The sequence below is a fragment of the Babylonia areolata genome, chromosome 1 (assembly GCF_041734735.1).
Source record: "Babylonia areolata isolate BAREFJ2019XMU chromosome 1, ASM4173473v1, whole genome shotgun sequence".
NCBI classification, from domain to species: Eukaryota; Metazoa; Mollusca; class Gastropoda; order Neogastropoda; family Buccinidae; genus Babylonia; species Babylonia areolata.
Window position 1 is genome coordinate 20027340 of NC_134876.1, and position 18929 is coordinate 20046268.

The window sequence follows — 18929 nt, forward strand, 5'->3', positions numbered from 1 at the left end:
AAAACCCGAAAAGAAACTGCTGTCTCCCAAACACTCTCCACGTATCAACCAGCTACAAAACTCTAAAAAAGTAATAAACTAAAAAAAACCAGCAACAGCTTTCTTCCTATACTTCCTCTTCCTCCCCCAAAAAGCAACACACCTTAGAACAAAATCCAACCCAGCAGAACGGATAGAGGGAGAGAGACAGAGAGTCTTCACAAAACTATCCCACCTCATATACACACACAAAAACTTTCCGTGCAAGGCGATGCCCTACGCTCCTTGCTGCCACTGACACACGTACAGGTAGTTCAGTTCCAGAAATACCTTGCAGGAACCAAAAGCAGCACCCTTTCCCCGCCCCCACCCACACACCCCACCCTCTTTACGTGGCTGTGAGGAGAGGAGAGGGGGAAGAAGGAAGAAAAATGGCTGCTTGAAGAGAACGCTCACAGCCAGATGTGGGAGAGGTAAGGAGCGGGGGGTGGAAGGGGGGTGGGGTGGGTGAGCGGGGTGGGCGGGGGGGGGTGGGAGTGGGGGTGGGGGGCTAAAATGAACTCACGGGAAGGATGAAGCAGGAACCAAAACTGGATTGCTGATACGGGAGTCCAGAAAAAGAAAGAAAGAAAGAAAGAAAAAAAAAATCTATGGCAGAAGTAATCTCCGAAGCCACCCGGTCTTCCCTCCTCTTTTTTTATTTTATTTTTTTGTATTTTTAATTTCTTTCCTTTTTTTTCTTTCGCTGATAAGAAAAAAGAAAAAAAAAGAGAGAGGATATAACTGGCCTGCAAAGGGTAAACATATGCCACAGTGGGAAATCTTTCTTTTTAGGGGGAGGGTAAAATCTCTGAACATCTCTCTCTCTCTCTCTCTCTCTCTCTCTCTCTCTCTCGTCTTTCAGCGTTTATGACTTTAAAAACACACCCGAGGACGACTGAAGATCAAGAGAAGGACAAAGAAAGAAAGAGAGAGAAGAAAAGAAGAAGAAGAAGAAAAAAAAGAGACGAAAGTGAAAGCAAACACAGAGGAAGAAGGGGAAGGAAAAATAAAAAGAAGAAGAAAACAACAACAACAAAACACCAACAACAAAGAAGAGATTTGAAGAAAAAGGACGAGTAAGGAGGAAGAGCGAGGGGGGGAGTTATGGAGGATGAGGTGTGGATGTGGGAAAGACTGAGGTGGGGTGCGGAGGTGGGGGAGGGGGGTTTTAGGGGGCAAAGGGCACTCATGCACGCACATACATACATACATATATATATATATATATATATATATTCAAATAGGCCCTAATGCACGCACATGCTTTCTCTTTGCTACTGTAATAATGCGTAAAAAGGTTTCCATCACTACAATTTTTATTCTGAGATTTTCACGACCCATTCTGTTGATAGACGATACAAAATTTTATTGATCGACTGAAAAAAAAAAATCCATACTCTTGTTTCTGCGTTCCCACATTCAAACACTCAGCAATGGCCGCAACTCTTTTCTCTGGTTTAACTCACTCAGTACGGCCAGTCCTCTCTTCTCCTCTACACAAACCCCTCGGATGTCCAGTGGGTGTCTCAATGACCCAACCTTCAGCTTCCGTCGTCAGAATTGTGGTATTCTTTGTCAACATTCACCTTTTCAGTGTGTGCAACGAATCGCTGTTGGTTTGTTTTTGTTTTGTTTTCCCGCTTCATCAAATCTCTACTCTCAGCTCTCTTTCAAGTGAAACCTACCTCTTTCCAAATTAGCCCTCCCCTGCCTACAATACACCCATTTTCTCGTCCACGGTATCTGTTGCCAACAAAGAAAGGTATGAGTTATGAATTATGCGTCTGAAAGTAAGCTGGGGGTGGGGGAGGGGTGGTGGTGTGAAAGCGTTTTGATTCATCAGTTTTCGCAAAGCTTCAGCGCTATATCAAATACGACTAGTACGTTTGAGGATGATGATGGTGAGGATGATGATGATGATGGTGATGGTGATGGTGATGATGAAGATGATGATGATTATCATTCACGTAAGTGCTGACTCGTGTTATATGAATGCAGCAGAGATAAAACAGGGGAGAGCACACACACTCCGCCTCCTTGCACTCCTGTTGCCTGTTCTGCTCGCTGATGGTCTGTCCTGGGTGAACCCATTAGTGAACCCGGCCCGTTAACAGCTCTGCTCGCTTCGTACCATTCATTCATCCACCCGCGGTATGCACGTGCGAATGGCTTAGCGTCTGAGACTGGCCTCAGTGGCGTTTGAGTACCAAGGGAACGTAAACTGTTCTTCCTTTTTATTCCACCGACTCGTCGTCGTACGATGACAAAGTAGCTGGCTAAACTGAGATCCGGTATTATGTTTTTGAACAGTTTAAACAGTACATGATGATGATGATGATGCATTTATACGGCGCTTTCAAACACAGTCCGAAAGCAAGCACTTTACAAAAACAAAACAGTCAGATAACAGAGCAAACAAGAACACAGACCACATACACACACACACGCACACACACACACACACACACACACACACCCTCACACACACATCTGAAAACAGCGGACTCCCAAACTAAATCATATAGGACACTGTACGTGTTGTGCGTGCGCAATATTGAAGTTATTTAGTAAACATCCTGACATCCTGGTCATTAATAAAAAGACAGACATAAAAAAACAACAACAAAAAAACCAAACTTGAACGACGATGCATTTCTGACAAACATGGTAACAAGCGAGTATTTGTTGCCAACGCACGGGTGAGATGGACAGATAAGGTATGTGTGTGTGTGTGTGTGTGTGTGTGTGTGTGTGTGTGTGAGAGAGAGAGAGAGAGAGAGAGAGCGTGTGTGTGTGCATGTGTGTGCGTGCGTGTGTGTGTGATGGAGAGAGATGGAGAGAGAGAGAGACAGTGTGTGTGTGTGTGTGTGTGTGTGTGTGTGTGTGTGTGTGTGAGAGAGAGAGAGAGAGCGCGCGAGTGTGTGTGCATATGTGTGTGCGTGCGTGTGTGTGTGTGATGGAGAGAGATGGAGAGAGAGAGAGAGAGAGAGTGTGTGTGTGTGTGTGTGTGTGTGTGTGTGTGTGATGGACAGAGAGAGAGGGAGAGAGAGTGCGTGTGTGATGGAGAGAGAGAAAGAGAGAGAGAGAGAGAGAGAGAGTGATGGAGAGAGAGATGGAGAGAAAGAGAGAGACAGAGAGAAACAGAAACAGACAGGAGGTGGGAGGGTTAGGTGGGTGTAGTCAGTGGGGAAGTGGGACATGAATGGAGTGCTTAACACGCGCGACTTTTCAGTGCCACTTGTCAGATGATTGGGGTGGGTGAGACTGAGATGGGAGGGGAGGGGGGGGGGGGGGGTCGGAGAGGGATGTACGAGGATATGTGGAGGCTCGGAAAAAAGGGTGTGTGGGAGGTGGAGGTGGGTATAAGTAAAGAGAGGGAGGGAGGGAGGGTGGGCGTGGTGGATGAAACAGTAACTGTGGGTGTGCCCAGGCCGCGGGGGTCCAATCACGATGATGTATGACCTACTGCTGCACTGGGGAGAGGAGCACAGCTTCCCTTCCTGCCGCCAGTGCTGCGCTGGCCTGCTATTAATAATACGGTGGTAACGTGCCCGAAATGGGAAGCGAATGTCCTTGGATTCGAGTCTGCCAGGAGCCAGCTGCATTGCTCGGACGGAAGAGCCTAGTATGGTCGTAACCCGCTACTAACTGTGTGTGGTATGGAACTGACCAATGGCGTAGTTCGGTCAATGTAGGCATTTAGTCACGTGTAACTGTCAAAAAGTTAGAACCAAGCAATGCAACTGGCACGAGCTGGATACGGGCAGTTTTTTTTTAAAACTCCCCTGTACTCCCTCTACTAAACCTGGAGTAGTATTCTGGGTGCTAATCTTTCAGATGAGACGATAAACGGAGGCCCCCGCAGGCATTTAGTGCAAGTAAAAGAACCCACGACAACAAAGGCCGGGGATGTCCCTGGCAAAGTTATGGAGAGAAAAAAAAACCTCTTTGATAGCAAACAAACAAACCAACCAACCAAAACAAAAAACAACAACAAAACAAAAAAACACAAAAAACACACACACTTGCAGACAGAAAACAAAAGAAAAAAAAATGAATAAAAGAAATGGGTGGCGCTGGACAGTGGCGACGCGCGGCTCTCCCCCTGGGGAGAGCAGACCGAATTTCACGCAGATAAATCTGTTGTGACTAAAAAAAAAAAAAAAAAAAAATCACCCAATCACCCTTCACCCCCGCGACTTCCCCTCACCACGCCCCCCCTCCTCTCTCTCACACACACACACCTGCATCCTGATCCAACTCTCAGCCTTGAGACTATATGTTTGCACTACTAGTGTACAGGTCAATGCCTGCCCCTTAAAAAAAAAAGAAAAAAAGGCAGCATCTGAAGCAGCAGCAGCAGCAGCAGCGGCCGCCCACAGATGTTATTCGCCTCCCAGCAAAGCTTATCACAACAACGATTAAGGTTTCAGGATACTTCTCGTCACTGTAGTCCGTCAGCGATACGGGATGAGGAGAAATCAGAGAGCTTGCTAGAAGATAACACAAGTCTCCAGTCATCTTCCTTTTTCTTCACGACACGGGGCTGCAGTGCCAGTGCTAGTGCTAGTGCTCGGTACGTGGTATAATATGGCTAGGTTGTGTCTGATGCTAACGTTGTAAATTGAATGGAAATTGTACTGATATGAAGGAACTGATGCTATTTTCTTTTCTTTTTCGTTTCGTTTCTAATCGCGGTTGCTTTGATTCTGCTCTCTCTCTCTCTGCGTGTGTGTGTGTGTGTGTGTGTGTGTGTGTGTGTGTGTGTGTGTGTGTGTGTGTGTGTGTGTTTTTATTTGCGCTTTTATTGTTCTTCGTGAAATGTGAATGTGCCTCAAACTTCATCACTCTTTTATTTCTGTGAGATAATAATTTGATTCTGATTATATATGTATATGTCTCTATGATATAATATCATATCACATCATATATCAGTCTATTTCTGTATCTGTCTGTCATTGTAAAGACATCAGGAGTGTATCTTTGTGAAACCAGGAAACGCGTTCCAATTTTGTGCTTTGACAACAAATCCTTTGGGTTTCTCGTATCAAGTTAGTGAGTCCGAGTCTCTCTCTCCCTCTCTTCCCAGCTCTCTCTCTCTCTCTCAAAACGCGCACGCACGCACCCACGCACACACCCACACATGCCCTTCGATAACCTTTCACTGACCGACCTAACTAACACGAACGCTCCTGCCAACACAAACTCAGGAAAATCATCATCATCATCATCATCGTCATCCTGGCTTGTTATCGGAAAGCCTTATCCTAAGATGGGGGTGGTTCTGTCACTACTGCTAAGCGTAGCGCGGATAGCGTTTCCACCTGTGCCCCCCCCCGTCCCACCGCCAGACATATATAAATGGTCCGGCAGAGGCCTTGGGCGCAGATGATGGGTGAGGGTTCTCACGTAGGACATCCGGGTCAGATCAAGTGTTGAAGCGTGCGCGAGCTTGAGCGCTGCTCTCTCTCTCTCTCTCTCTCTCTCTCTCTCTCTCTCTCACACAGACTGAAAGAAAACAAGACACGTGCTTGTTGTTGCATGGTGCGTGTTGAATATAAGAGAGGGAGTGACCCATGGAAAGAAGTGAAGAAAGTGCTGGTGGTCACACTGTGAATCATGCAGCCAGGAAAACGGGCGTGAAGAAGATCGCTCAAGCCACCCGCAGCCTCACGGGCAAGAGTATCAGTACCAGTATCAGTAGCTCAAGGAGGCGTCACTGCGTTCGGTCAAATCCATATACGCTACACCACATCTGCCAAGCAGATGCCTGACCAGCAGCGTAACCCAACGCACTTAGGTCTTGAGAAAAAAAGAGAAAAGAAAAAACAAGAAAAAACAAACAAACAATAAAAATAAATAAAATAAAATAAATAAAGTAAAAATAACACACACACACACACACACACACACAACAAAATAAATTAAAAAAAAGAAATAAAAATAAATAAATAATAAAACGGGCAAGAGGTGGAGAAGGAAGAAAACAACCATTCACCCACCCTGGAAAAACAACAAAAAAACCACACACACACACACACACAAACAAACACAAAAAACAAGACCTGACACACAACGACAAACAACAACGAAGACCTCAACTCACCATGGACAGCGTCGTCCAGCTCCTGCTTGCTAAAGACGACGTTTCCGGCCTGCACGGCGCACGTGTGGAACTGGCACTGCCACACCACCTCGCGCTGCTCCGAGCGCGCCCTCTGGTGGTAGCACTTGAGCAGGATGTCCCCCCGCAAGGGGATGCCCGGGGAGATGGAGATGCACACCTTCTGCATGTTGTCCGTCACGTTGCTGGAAAGGTGGGGGACACACACACACACACACACACACACACATACAGAAGCACACACGCACACATAGAAGCACACACGCACACACACACACACAGAGACACGCGCGCGCGCGCACACACACACACACACACACGCACACGCACGCACGCATAGAATTAGAATTTCAGTTCAGTTCATCTTGTGTGTGTGTATGTGTGTGTGTGTGTGTGTGTGTGTGTGTGTGTGTGTGTGTGTGTGTGTGTTTTGTGACACGATGGTTTTTTATTTTGTTTTTTTTCCCCCTATTTCTAGTATTGGTGCACACGTTAAGATATATACAAATGAGACATTTTGAGTGGCATAGATAAGAGAGAGAGAGAGAGAGAGAGAGAGAGAGAGAGAGAGAGAGAGAGAGAGAGGGTGGATGGGGAGAGAGAAACAGAGAGACAGGAAGGATAAAAACACGCCATACAGAAGAACAAAGAACCGAGGAAGAAACAAAGAAAGACAGACGGGATGTTACGCACATCACCTCGGGTTCAATCCCCCTACACCACCACCACCCTCCCACCTTTCCCCCAACCCTCCTCTCCGCCGTATCACCTCACACAAGGCAAGTGTCGATACGCAGTGTTGATCTCTTTTTCACGTTCGCGGAAATCTGCGTTTTCGCGGACCATTCCCAATCCTGAGTACTTCTTTATCCCATCAAAGTTGAGTTTGGTATGCTGTTCAGTATGCACAATAAGTCTTCTTGGTTTGAGGCCAATCCAGAGCTGATTCATCATCGTGTACTGGTTTCGGTTTTGTGTCAATCTGAACTTCCATCACTTCCGATCTACACTTTTCTTTAACTGATCGAGCTTGTAGCTCATACACTGCTCATCTTTGATTATCTATTTCTTTTCGTCCTGCGTTTTTTCCCCACTTCATTATCTATCAGCTTACTTTTGTATGTTATTTATTTATTTGTTTATTTATCTATTTATTCATTAATTTAGTGATGTATCCATTTATTTGTTTTTGCCCGCCCTTTTTTTTTCTTCTCCAAGGCCTGACTAAGCGCGTTGGGTTACGCTGCTGGTCAGGCATCCGCTTAGCAAATGTGGTGTAGCGTTTATGGAATTGTCCGAATGGAGCGACATCTCCTTGAGTAACTAAACCGAACTGAACTGAACTGACTTTCCGATGAAAGTGGCAAAGTTGGTGTCGGTTCGCTGCAAAGGGAGGCTGTACAGCCAGGGAGACATGAGATTTGTCAGCAGACGATGGCTTTGTGATACATATCAGCAGACTGGCTGAAAACCGCAGAGAAATGGTAACTTGGATTGCCTCGTGGTGTCTTACTGACGTTGCGGGATCATCGCAGTAATAAGGAAGAGGCTACTGGCCGCAGTTACTTTCGAATTTTTTTCTGCTTGGGATGAGTTGGCACTTTTTCGCATAGGACAGGAATTAGACACCCCTGTCGAAGTCTGCACCAGTGGGTCACGGTTTTGTACATGTGTAGTTGATAACAGATAATGGATTTCGTTTGTTTGCTTGTTTTGTTTTGTTTTTCCTCCGAAAAAGCGTTGCAGCCATACTCTACGATGATGAGGACGTTTCTAATTGGCTGAGGTGACGTCTCGGAGTCGAGACCTGTGTGTGTGTGTGTGTGTGTGTGTGTGTGTGTGTGTGTTTATCGTCGATACGTGTGAGTGTGCGCACGCGTTAATTAATTCTCATGGCCACTCCGTTATCACAAAAGCCAATTTGCAGTGGGAGCCAGGAGCACAGAACTGCAAAACTCAGCAAATTATGAATAAGAGAGAGAGAGAGAGAGGGAGAGAGAGAGAGAGAGAGAGAGAGAGAGAGAGAGAGAGAGAGAGAGAGAGAGAGAAAGAAAGTGCGTGCTTGTGAGTGTACATGTGTGTGTGTGTGTGTGTGTGAGTGTGAGTGTGTGTGTGTGAGTGTGAGTGTGTGTGTGTGTGTGTGGTGTGTGTGTGTGTGTGTGTGTGTGTGTGTGTGTGTGTGTGTGTGTGTGTGTGTGTGTGTGTGCGAGTGAGTGCGAGTGTGTGTGTGCGAGTGTGTGTATGTGTGTGTGTGTGTGTGTGTGTGTGTGTGTGTGTGTGTGTGTGTGTGTATGTGAGTGCGAGTGAGTGAGTGAGTAAGTGTGTGTGTGTGTGTGTGTGTGTGTGTGTGTGTGTGTGTATGTATGTGCGTGCGTGTGCGTGTGAGTGTGTGAGCGCGAGTGAGTGAGTGAGTGAGTGAGTGAGTGAGTAAGTGTGTGTGTGTGTGTGTGTGTGTGTGTGTGTGTGTGTGTGTGTGTGTGTGTGGACGCGTGCGCGCGCTTGACATTCCGTATCTGTGTATATTCACTCTACCCTCCCCACCCCCCACCCCCGCCCCACACTCCCAGTTTATCGCACATACGCTTTCCTTCCTCTGTCTCCTTGAGGCTTAAAAAAAATCTCCCGTGTGATGGATGGGAGGAATGGCAAAGGAAGTTTAGAGGAGTTTAAACACACACACACACACACACACACACACACACACACACACACACACACACACGGACAAACAAACAACAGCCCGACAGGTTAAAAAAAAAAAGGTAACTTTGATGCATGATGAAAAGTCCTCTCCGGATATGTGCTCAGACAGACAGACAGACAGCGAAACACACGAGAGATAGACTTACGAAAAACAGACAGAGAGAGAGAGATAGACAGACTTAGACAGACAGACAGAGAAACATACTGTAGACGGACGGACACACAGACAGACAGACAGACACACGAAACACACGAGAGATAGACTTACGAAAAACAGACAGAGAGAGAGAGATAGACAGACTTAGACAGACAGACAGAGAAACATACTGTAGACGGACGGACACATAGACAGACAGACAAACGGACGGCAGTCCGGAGTGGAGGCAAGCAGCGTTCTTCCTTCCTTCCTTCTTCTTTCTTCTTCTTCTTTTTTTTTTTTTTTTTTTACCTTTACCTGCACTTTTACCTTTTGCCTCCATCCAGAACCGAGATCCAGGTGGGCTTTATTTACTTCGCATGACCACTTAAGTTATCAGAAAAGTCAGCTTGGAGTGGATGCCACGGCTGGGGGATGACTCATCGGCTTGCTTTCTTCTCCCATCTGTGTGTGTGTGTGTGTGTGTGTGTGTGTGTGTGTGTGTGTTCGTGTGCCTGTGTGCTTGACCGACTGTATGTTTGCCTGCCTGTCTGTCTGTCTGTCTCCAAGAATTCAACTGTTCGTGCTGACTCAACATCATTTTCAAGTTAGCAAACGTTTAGACAAAGCTTTTACTGGTATTGGGAAGGGGTGGGTTAATCGAACGAGCTTTGGAATCGAATGATGAAAACAAAATATGGGCACATACACACACACACACAAATGTCTGGCTGTGAATCTCGGTTTCGTAGAAACATGGTAATTGGATGACGACAGAGAGAGAGAGAGAGAGAGAGAGAGAGAGAGAGAGAGAGAGAGAGAGAGAGAGAGAGAGAGAGAATGTGTGGGTGGGTTGGGGGAGAGGATGGAGAGAGAGAGGAGGAGAGAGGAGAGAGAGAGAGAGAGAGAGAGAAAGAGGGGGGGAAATATATGAATAGGCAGACAGGGGTGAGACAACGAGCAGGAGGAAAAGAGAAAGAGAAAAAAAAAGAAAGAAAAGAAAAGGGGGCTAAGAGAGAGAGGGGAGAGAGAGAGAGAGAGAGAGAGAGAAAGAGAGAAAGAGAGAGAAAGAGAAGTAGACAGACAGTCAAACAGACACAGAAGGAAGGTGATGAGAAGGGGAAAAAGAGAGAGGTGAAATTACGACCAGAAGGTGCATGTGCAATTAAGCATGACGACCCCCACTGCCCTTTCCTAATCTGATCAAACGCAAACGATTCGCTCATAATCGTATTTTCCTTTCATGAGCGCCGACTCCACATAAAAAAAAGAAAAAAGAAAAAAAGAACCAGGATCGCACGACTAAATATGCCCCATACCTACACAGTTCGATGGTTGGGGAAGATAACTTGGCAACCGAGGGCCGGTGTAACAGCCACAGACTACCCCCCCCCCCCTGTTGTTTTTTTTTCCCGGGGGTCATTCTGGGCCAGCCACGACTATCACCTCAGTGGGACTGACACCCCCCCCCCCAACCTCCCCGGGGTAATTTCTGTTGGTCAAGTGATGAAGGCAGCTGGATGGACATGGACATGGACCCAGCTGAAGAGGACAGCCCAAAACCGAGTCCGCTGGAGGAGTGCTGTTGCAGCCCCATGCTCCGCAAGGAGTCAAGAGGCATAAGTCAAGTAAGTGAATATCCACTCCACTCCTTGGTTGGAAATAATCATCTCCTTTTCTACACTTGAACAAGGAAGGGGGTGAGGGGGGATGTCGTTCTGGGCTAGCCTTTACTGCCCCTCCACCCCCTCTCCTTCCTTTCCATCAAACACTTAGCAGGGTAAAACGTGGAGAAGCTCTGCTCAAATAGCCTGAATTTTATTCTAACTGGGCCAAATTTATCCAAGAGCGCCATTTCCAGCCAGCTCAGAATGACGAGAGAAGGGGGCGGGGTGGCGTGGGGGTGGGGGTGGGGGGTCAATCCTGATGCGACACCGGGATAGGAGGAGGGGGGGGGGGTTCCAGAGGGCCAGGTACAAATGGCTGAGGTGCCAGTCAGATGCTCTGGAATGCCAGGCATCTTCATCAAGACTGGCGTACACAGGTGTGGATGTGTGTGTGTGTGTGTGTGTGTGTGTGTGTGAAAGAGAGAGGGAGAGAGAGAGAGAGGGGGGGGGCAGGTTGGGGGTACAGGTAATTACTCTACGGGCCTTCTGTTACTGCTGTCTGTGTGGTGTAGCTGCCTCAGTGTTGCCTGTGTGCTTCTACCGGACACTGCGTCATCACAATGGCTATAGACTTCAGTAGTTATTCAGGTATATTTTCTCCCCAGTGACGTGTGTGTATTTCTCTCTCTCTCTCTTTTCTCTCTCTCTCTCTGTGTGTGTGTGTGTGTGTGTGTGTGTGTGTGTGTGTGTGTGTGTGTGTGTTATAAGTGTGTGCTTGTGTGTGCTTGTGTGTGTTTGTGTGTCCGTGCGCGCGTAAGTGTGTGTGTGTGTGTGTGTGTGTGTGTGTGTGTGTGTGTGTGTGTGTGTGTGTGTGTGTGTGTGTGTGTGTGTGTGTGTGTGTGTGTGTGTGTGTGTGTGTGTGTGTGTGTGTGTGTGAGAGAGAGAGAGAGAGAGTGCCTGCACTGCAATTTCTTTCAAGGCTTCCGCGACTAAAGAAGATGTCAACGAAAGGTATCAAATAGTAACTGCATTTCAATTCCCTTCCGCCCTCTTTCCCCCTCAAAACGCTTTAATCTGTATCACGAAAAAGTTACACATGCTCAACAATATTTCTTTTGATTTGTTTATCAAGTTATTTGATGCTCAGGTGCACCCAGTTGTGCAATACGGCTCAGAATTGTGGGGCCTAGATAAAGCTGCTGTTCATTTTGAATTAGTTCATACGTTTGCTTTGCAGAAGTTGTTAGGTGTTGATAGGCAAACTCCCAATGATTTAGTTTACGGTGAAACAAACAGACATCCCATATATTTAGTGTCTGCAGTTAATTGTATCCGTTTTTGGTTCAGACTGTTACAAATGGAGGATAATAGAATACCCCGTAAAACTTACAATGTGTTATACGATTTTAACTCTCTCCATACGAACGGCGAAAGAGACGACGTTAACAGCGTTTCACCCCAATTACCACCATCAAAATATTGCAAGAGGAAGGCTCTTGTTCTGAAGAGGTGAATGTTGACAAAGAATACCACAATTCTGACGACGGAAGCTAAAGGTTGGGTCATTCAGACACCCACTGGACATCCGAGGGGTCTGTGTAGAGGAGAAGAGAGGACTGGCCGTACTGAGTGAGTTAATGCTAGAGGAAAAGTGAACCGGGTTTCCAAGATACGCCACTGTCTATTTGAGTATGGTTTGGGTTTTGTACGGTTAAAAAAACGAAAAGAAAAAGAATATTTCACATGTTGGCCATGACGAAATATAACAAGTCGACTTTTCACACACACACACACACACACACACACACACGAGCGCGAGCGCACACACACATGCACACACACACACACAGAGAAAAAAACAACAACAACACACACACGCGCGCGCGTGCACGCACACACACACACACACACACACGCGCGCGCGCGCGCGCGCGCGCGCACACACCCAAACATACACACAAATCACCCACAGACGGGCACGTTGAAGCCTGAAAAGAATGAAAGACAGAAAGAAAGGAGGAAAGCTTCCAAGCGAAAAGAAAGAAAAAAAAGAGAGGCAAACTAAAGAGAGGGAAAAAAATGTGGCTTCGTGGCTTAAGATCAGCTGCAAATAGTATGTCACACACACACACACACACACACACACACACACACAATCGAGGAAAAGGGCAATGAACTCGCCAAGGTCGGTCGTCTGCCCAGGACCATCTTTCACCCCCCCGCCCCCACGCGCCCCCCCCCCCCCCCCCCGCGCCCCCCACCCCTAACCTCCCCGAAAAGGGTGTGTTCTTTCTTTCTTTGCCACGCGTGTGTGTTTACCTGATGAAGCGATCAGAAAGGGCTTGCACGTGGGTGTGGAGAAAAGGCCACCTCCCCATTCCCCTAAAGAAACTGTAAACAGTCCCCTGGCACTATACAAGGCTGTTGTATCAGCTTCTATATATATATATCTATATATATCTATATATACATTCGTTTTCAGCACAGCTTGTAGTCAACAAGGAAAAGTTGTAAGCTATCGGTGTGGTGACGTAAAATCTGTAAGCTGTATTCTTCTTGGTGTGTGTAATTTTATGTTTGAAGTTATTATTATTAATACTATTATTGTGATCATTATTATTATTATTATCATCATTATTATTATTGTTATTATTGTTGTTGTTGTTATCATTATTAGTAGTGGTAGTAGTATTATTGTTGCTATTGTTGTTGTTGTTATTAATATTATTATTATAATTATTATTATTAGCATCATCATTATAATAATAATAATTACATAATGACCACCAAGTTAAACCGATCTCTCAGTCAAAGAAGGCTACTCATTATTATCATTATTATTGTTGTTATCATCATCATCATTATTATTATTTGGTTGATTGATTCATTGATTGATTAATTAACTAATCAGATTGATTTATTGATTGATTAATTAGCTAATCAGCTGGTTGGTCAAATGCATATGAAATTGAATTATCATTATTATCATTATTCATTTATTCATTCATTTGTTCATTATCTTGTTTTAACTGTCAATAAAATATCGTTCTTGAATATGTAAATTTTGTTCATGTCAGAGTAATATTATGATATGTGTTTGTTTGAATGCCTTAAACAGTAACAATTATACACGTGTCTCAAGTTTTAAGTGTGTGTCCGGATGTTTGTAATGAGAGTTGTTCGGCCTACACGGTCACTGAATTGTCTTGAGAGATAACACAGTTGAGATAACACGGTTGACTTGACTTATCGACATCAAAGTGTTATCAGTTTCTATCAAACGGCTCAGTTCACAGAGAAGCACAGCAAGCCTTTGAGTGTAATCTGCGTGAGTGTTACACACTGCGTCAGAACCTTCCGGGCGCGGATTGGCCTGACCAGTCATCTGCGGACCCACAGAGCCCAACCCCCCCCCCATCCCCCCCAGGATGACTAGATGGTCGTCGTCGATCCCGACGGACGAACCACACGCATGAGTGTTACTTTATAAAATTAAAAAAGAAAATGATCTTTTTCTTTTTCTTTTCTTTTGTGTGTGTGTGTGCTTTTCTTGATACGTTTACATCAGTGTTTAGCTTTTCGCGGAACCAGTATCGCTTTGAAACCTGATTACTGTGTTCTGTGTATCTGTATGAAAGCGTCTTTTCTGTACGCGGGCGTCAGTGTGGGTTCGAAGCCTTCCCTTTCTGAAGTTAGGCTAAATACGCATGTACATGTGCGTATGTGTGTATGAGTGTGAGCGTGCGCGCGCGCGTGTGTACGTGTGCGCGCGTGTGTTGTATGAGGATATGTATGAAGGGTTGAATGTTTGTGTAGTACGCTTTTATATGTATGCCGACGTGCGTGCCTGTGTGTATGTGTGTATGGTGCCTCTGTGTGTGTGTGTGTGTGTGTGTGTGTGTGTGTGTGTGTGAGAGAGAGAGAGAGAGAGAGAGAGAGAGAGAGTGTGTGTCCTCGCGTGCGTACGTGCTTGCACAAATGTTTTAATATGTATATGCGAAAGAAAAAGAAAAAAAAGATGTAAATGGAAACAGAGACAAAAACACATTAATCCCCACCACCCCCACACACAGAGTAATCCCTCCACAAAGACACACACACACACACGCAAGCACGCACGCACACACACACACACACACACACACACACACACACACACACACACACACACACACACACAGACCCACACACACAGACACACACGAACACACACACACACACACACACAGTCCTCAACGAATCCTCCTAACCAGGAAGGAGATGGCACTCACTAGACGCCTGACGTGAAGATGGTCTGCATGCCCTGGTACACCTTGATGAAGGGGCGGCAGCCACCCCGGGTGTCGAAGTTGGGTACCCCGTGGATGAGGATGTGGTGCAGGTACAGAGGGTTGGTGTTGATCTTGATGGCACCCGACAAGAGGCCCGCGAAGTAGTGAAGGTATCTGCACACAGCCACTGATTCTCACTCGTCTGTGTGTGTGTGTGTGTGTGTGTGTGCGTGTGTGTGTATTTGTTCGTGTGTGTGTGTGTGTGTGTGTGTGTGTGTGTGTGTGTTCACCCGACGTGTTTGTATATGTGTGAGTGTGTGTGTGTGGGGGGGGATGGGGATGGGAGGGGGGAAGCGTGTGTGTGTGTGTGTGTGTGTGAGTGTGTGAGTGTGTGTGTGTGTGTGTGTGTGTGTGTGCACCCGACAGAAGGCCGCGAAGTAGTGTGTGTGTGTGTGTGTGTGTGTGTGTGTGTGTGTGTGTGTGTGTGTGTGTGTGTGTGTGTGTGTGCACCCGACAGAAGGCCACGAAGTAGTGTGTGTGTGTTTGTGTGTGTGTGTGTGTGTGTGTGTGTGTGTGTGTGTGTGTGTGTGTGTGTGTGTGTGCGCGCGCCCGACAGAAGGTCCTCGAAATAGTGAAGGTATCTGCACAATAAAAATAAAATCTGGGACTTGACTGTCGCAAACCTGTGTGTGTGTGTGTGTGTGTGTGTGTGTGTGTGTGTGTGTGTGTGTGTGTGTGTGTGTGTGCGTGCGTGCGTGCGTGTGTGTGTGTGCATGCGTGTGTGTGTGTGTGTGTGTGTTTGTTTGTGTGTGTGTGTGTGTGTGTGTGTGTGTGTGTGTGTGTGTGTGTGTGTGTGTGTGTGTGAGTGCATGCTTGCGTGCATGCGTGTGTGTGTGTGTGTGTGTGTGTGTGTGTGTGTGTGCACCCGACAGAAGGCCAGCAAAGTAATGCAGGTATCTGCACACAGTGATCGGCTCTAAGTCTCACTGTCCCAACCCTGCCGCTATTCCATCTCATGTATGAATGATAGTCTGTCGTGTCCGACTACGACCATCAGAAAAATCAATGAATCAAATGTTCAATCAAATATATCTTTAACCAGTTTAATGTCCTCATAAAATAAACCACATAGAAAATTTGAAGCCCAAGAATAAACTTCAAATAACAGAGTTAAAATAAGATGATGCAGGTACGAATTGTCACATGTCATGTTCCACACAGACACACACACACACATCATGTTCAATATTGTGCTCATGCCGTCCTGTCTGGAGCATTCAAGCGATATGGGTGTGCACAGCGCTACGGATCTTTATTTCACAGTATCTACTCAGGACCTCTCCGGCTAGCGACGCGCTCCCCGGGAATCACCCCGACCGGCACAGCTCTAGCCTGTCAATTGCCGCTCCTTTGATCCGCGGTATCCCCTCTGAGACAGGGGGTCAAGGCGCTAAGCTCCTCCTTGAATGACACCAATTCGGGGGCCTCAGCTACTGATGCTGGCAGGGAATTCCATGCTGGAATAGTTCTATAGAAAATTTAGGTTTATACATGATTTTATTTTCGTTGCTATTTGTCTGAACACGGAGGGGCAATTCTGTTCTTTTGGGTGTCAACCAATCCAATTATCATTTTGTAAAGCATACTCAGCTGACACTTCTTCCTGCACGCCTTAAGTGATTCTCACTTTAGATCTTTGATCATAGCTGTGACGCAACTGGTGGTGTTGTAACAGTTGGTGACACATCTCGCACGTTTACAAATTATAGTTGTTCAATATTTTTTGTGGGGGTGGGGGATAACAGTTGACACACACATCCACCTTTTCTGAGAGGGGAGAGGCAGCCCTCCAAGTTTGTCTTCATAGAATCGTTTCATGGCAAACCTGTCCAGTGCTTGGTCGGCACTGAAACAAAACAATCATACAAAAATATTTCAATCATAACACGAAACGCTAATTGCAATATTTCATACAAAAATATTTCAATCAATCATAACACGAAACGCAAACTGCAATATTTCATACAAAAATATTTCAATCAATCATAACACGAAACGCTAACTGCAATATTTCATACAAAAATATTTCAATCAATCATAACACGAAACGCTAACTGCAATATTTCAAATCATGCACTTGGACCTAAGCAACATAAATAATGCAAAAAGCCAGCCTCCATCAAATTCACAGTTTGCCAGCCACCGACTCAAACATCCGTCTGCATTGCTTGCATTCGGCGAGTGAATTACCTCCCCTAGCTCATCTCTCGCCTTCATTTCTTTCCCATCGCACTGCGCGACTGTTCGGGGGATTTTTAGTAACTCGTCAATCGCTATAAACAACATGGATTCTGATTATGAACTGCAACTGTTCCACCTCTTTCATAAATGTATGTAATCTTTGGCTTTCGTATACCAAGCTAGGAGTGCTCAACGTCAAAACTGAGCAAGCCCAGCAATTTTTCGCTCCAGTCTGTTTTAACTTCACGTGACAGCGATTTCAGTAACGCTTCCCAAACCGCCTTGTATTAATTTTATTGCCTGGATGCGTGTGTGCCGCTAAGTCGGCGGGGGGTGGGGGTGTGGTGTGGGGTTAGAGGAGTTGTGTGAATATCATGTGTATTCTGTCTTTATTTATGTGCACACGGAACATTAACTTCAATCACAAGATGCGGCTCTTTCTTGAGACACATCTGAACATCATTTTTGGAAGAAAAAAAAATGTATGAGCACAACACACACACACACACACACACACACACACAGCTCTTATTTTAGCTTTGAGCGTCCGGGCTTTTACGTGCGCTCGTGTGCATGTGTGTGTGTGTGTGTGTGTGTGTGTGTGTGAGAGAGAGATACATAGAGAGACAGACAGACAGAGACAGAGACACTGAGAAAGAGACAGAGACAGTGTGCAAGTGATGTTCACGCTTGCAAACACTGACATGCGCAAGCATAATGCCAGCAGCACTCCTGGCAGCTCGGGCACACCGACAGTGCTCCTTGATCCTGCCCCTCTCTCTGTCATTGACACTGTACATACTGTAGCTATTGGTGTGAACGTATTCCTCCTTACTTCCTCCTTTCTTCTGTGACCCTGCCTCTCTCTGTTATTGACACTGTACATACTGTAGCTATTGGTGTGAACGTGTTTCTCCTTACTTCCTCCGTTCTTCTGTGACCCTGCCTCTCTCTCTGTTATTGACACTGTACATACTGTAGCTATTGGTGTGCACGTGTTTCTCCTTACTTCTTTCTTTATTCTGTGACCTTGCCTCTCTTTCTGTTATTGACACTGTACATACTGTAGCTATTGGTGTGAACGTGTTCCTCCTTACTTCCTCCGTTCTTCTGTGACCCTGCCTCTCTCTCTGTTATTGACACTGTACATACTGTAGCTATTGGTGTGAACGTGTTCCTCCTTACTTCCTCCTTTCTTCTGTGACCCTGCCTCTCTCTCTGTTATTGACACTGTACATACTGTAGCTATTGGTGTGAACGTGTTTCTCCTTACTTCTTCCTTTCTTCTGTGACCCTGCCTCTCTCTGTTATTGACACTGTACATACTGTAGCTATTGGTGTGAACGTGTTCCTCCTTTTTTCTGTGACCCTGCCTCTCTCTCTTATTGACACTGTACATACTGTAGCTATTGGTGTGAACGTGTTCCTCCTTACTTCTTCCTTTCTTCTGTGACCCTGCCTCTCTCTGTTATTGACACTGTACATACTGTAGCTATTGGTGTGAACGTGTTCCTCCTCACTTCCTCCTTTCTTCTGTGACCCTGCCTCTCTCTGTCATTGACACTGTACATACTGTAGCTATTGGTGTGAACGTGTTTCTCCTTACTTCCTCCGTTCTATCTGTGACCCTGCCTCTCTCTCTGTTATTGACACTGTACATACTGTAGCTATTGGTGTGAACGTGTTTCTCCTTACTTCCTCCTTTCTTCTGTGACCCTGCCTCTCTCTCTTATTGACACTGTACATACTGTAGCTATTGGTGTGAACGTGTTTCTTCTCACTTCTTCCCTTCTTGCACACGTGCCCGTTTCGTTGCTGCATTTTGT

At 45.9% G+C, this 18929-nt stretch overlaps 1 protein-coding gene across 16 annotated transcripts in view; it reads right to left on the bottom strand.

The window, feature by feature from the left end:
- Window positions 1-18929, bottom strand: part of LOC143280562 (tensin-3-like) — a 614920-nt gene that overhangs the window by 41881 nt on the left and 554110 nt on the right. For all 16 annotated transcript variants that reach the window (XM_076585372.1, XM_076585299.1, XM_076585321.1 and 13 more), the window contains 3 exons: window positions 16685-16768; window positions 14863-15036; window positions 6128-6330 (listed from right to left, as the gene is read on the bottom strand). In XM_076585372.1, coding sequence (XP_076441487.1) covers window positions 6128-6330; window positions 14863-15036; window positions 16685-16768 — 461 coding nt within the window. The remainder of the gene's footprint in view (window positions 1-6127; window positions 6331-14862; window positions 15037-16684; window positions 16769-18929) is intronic.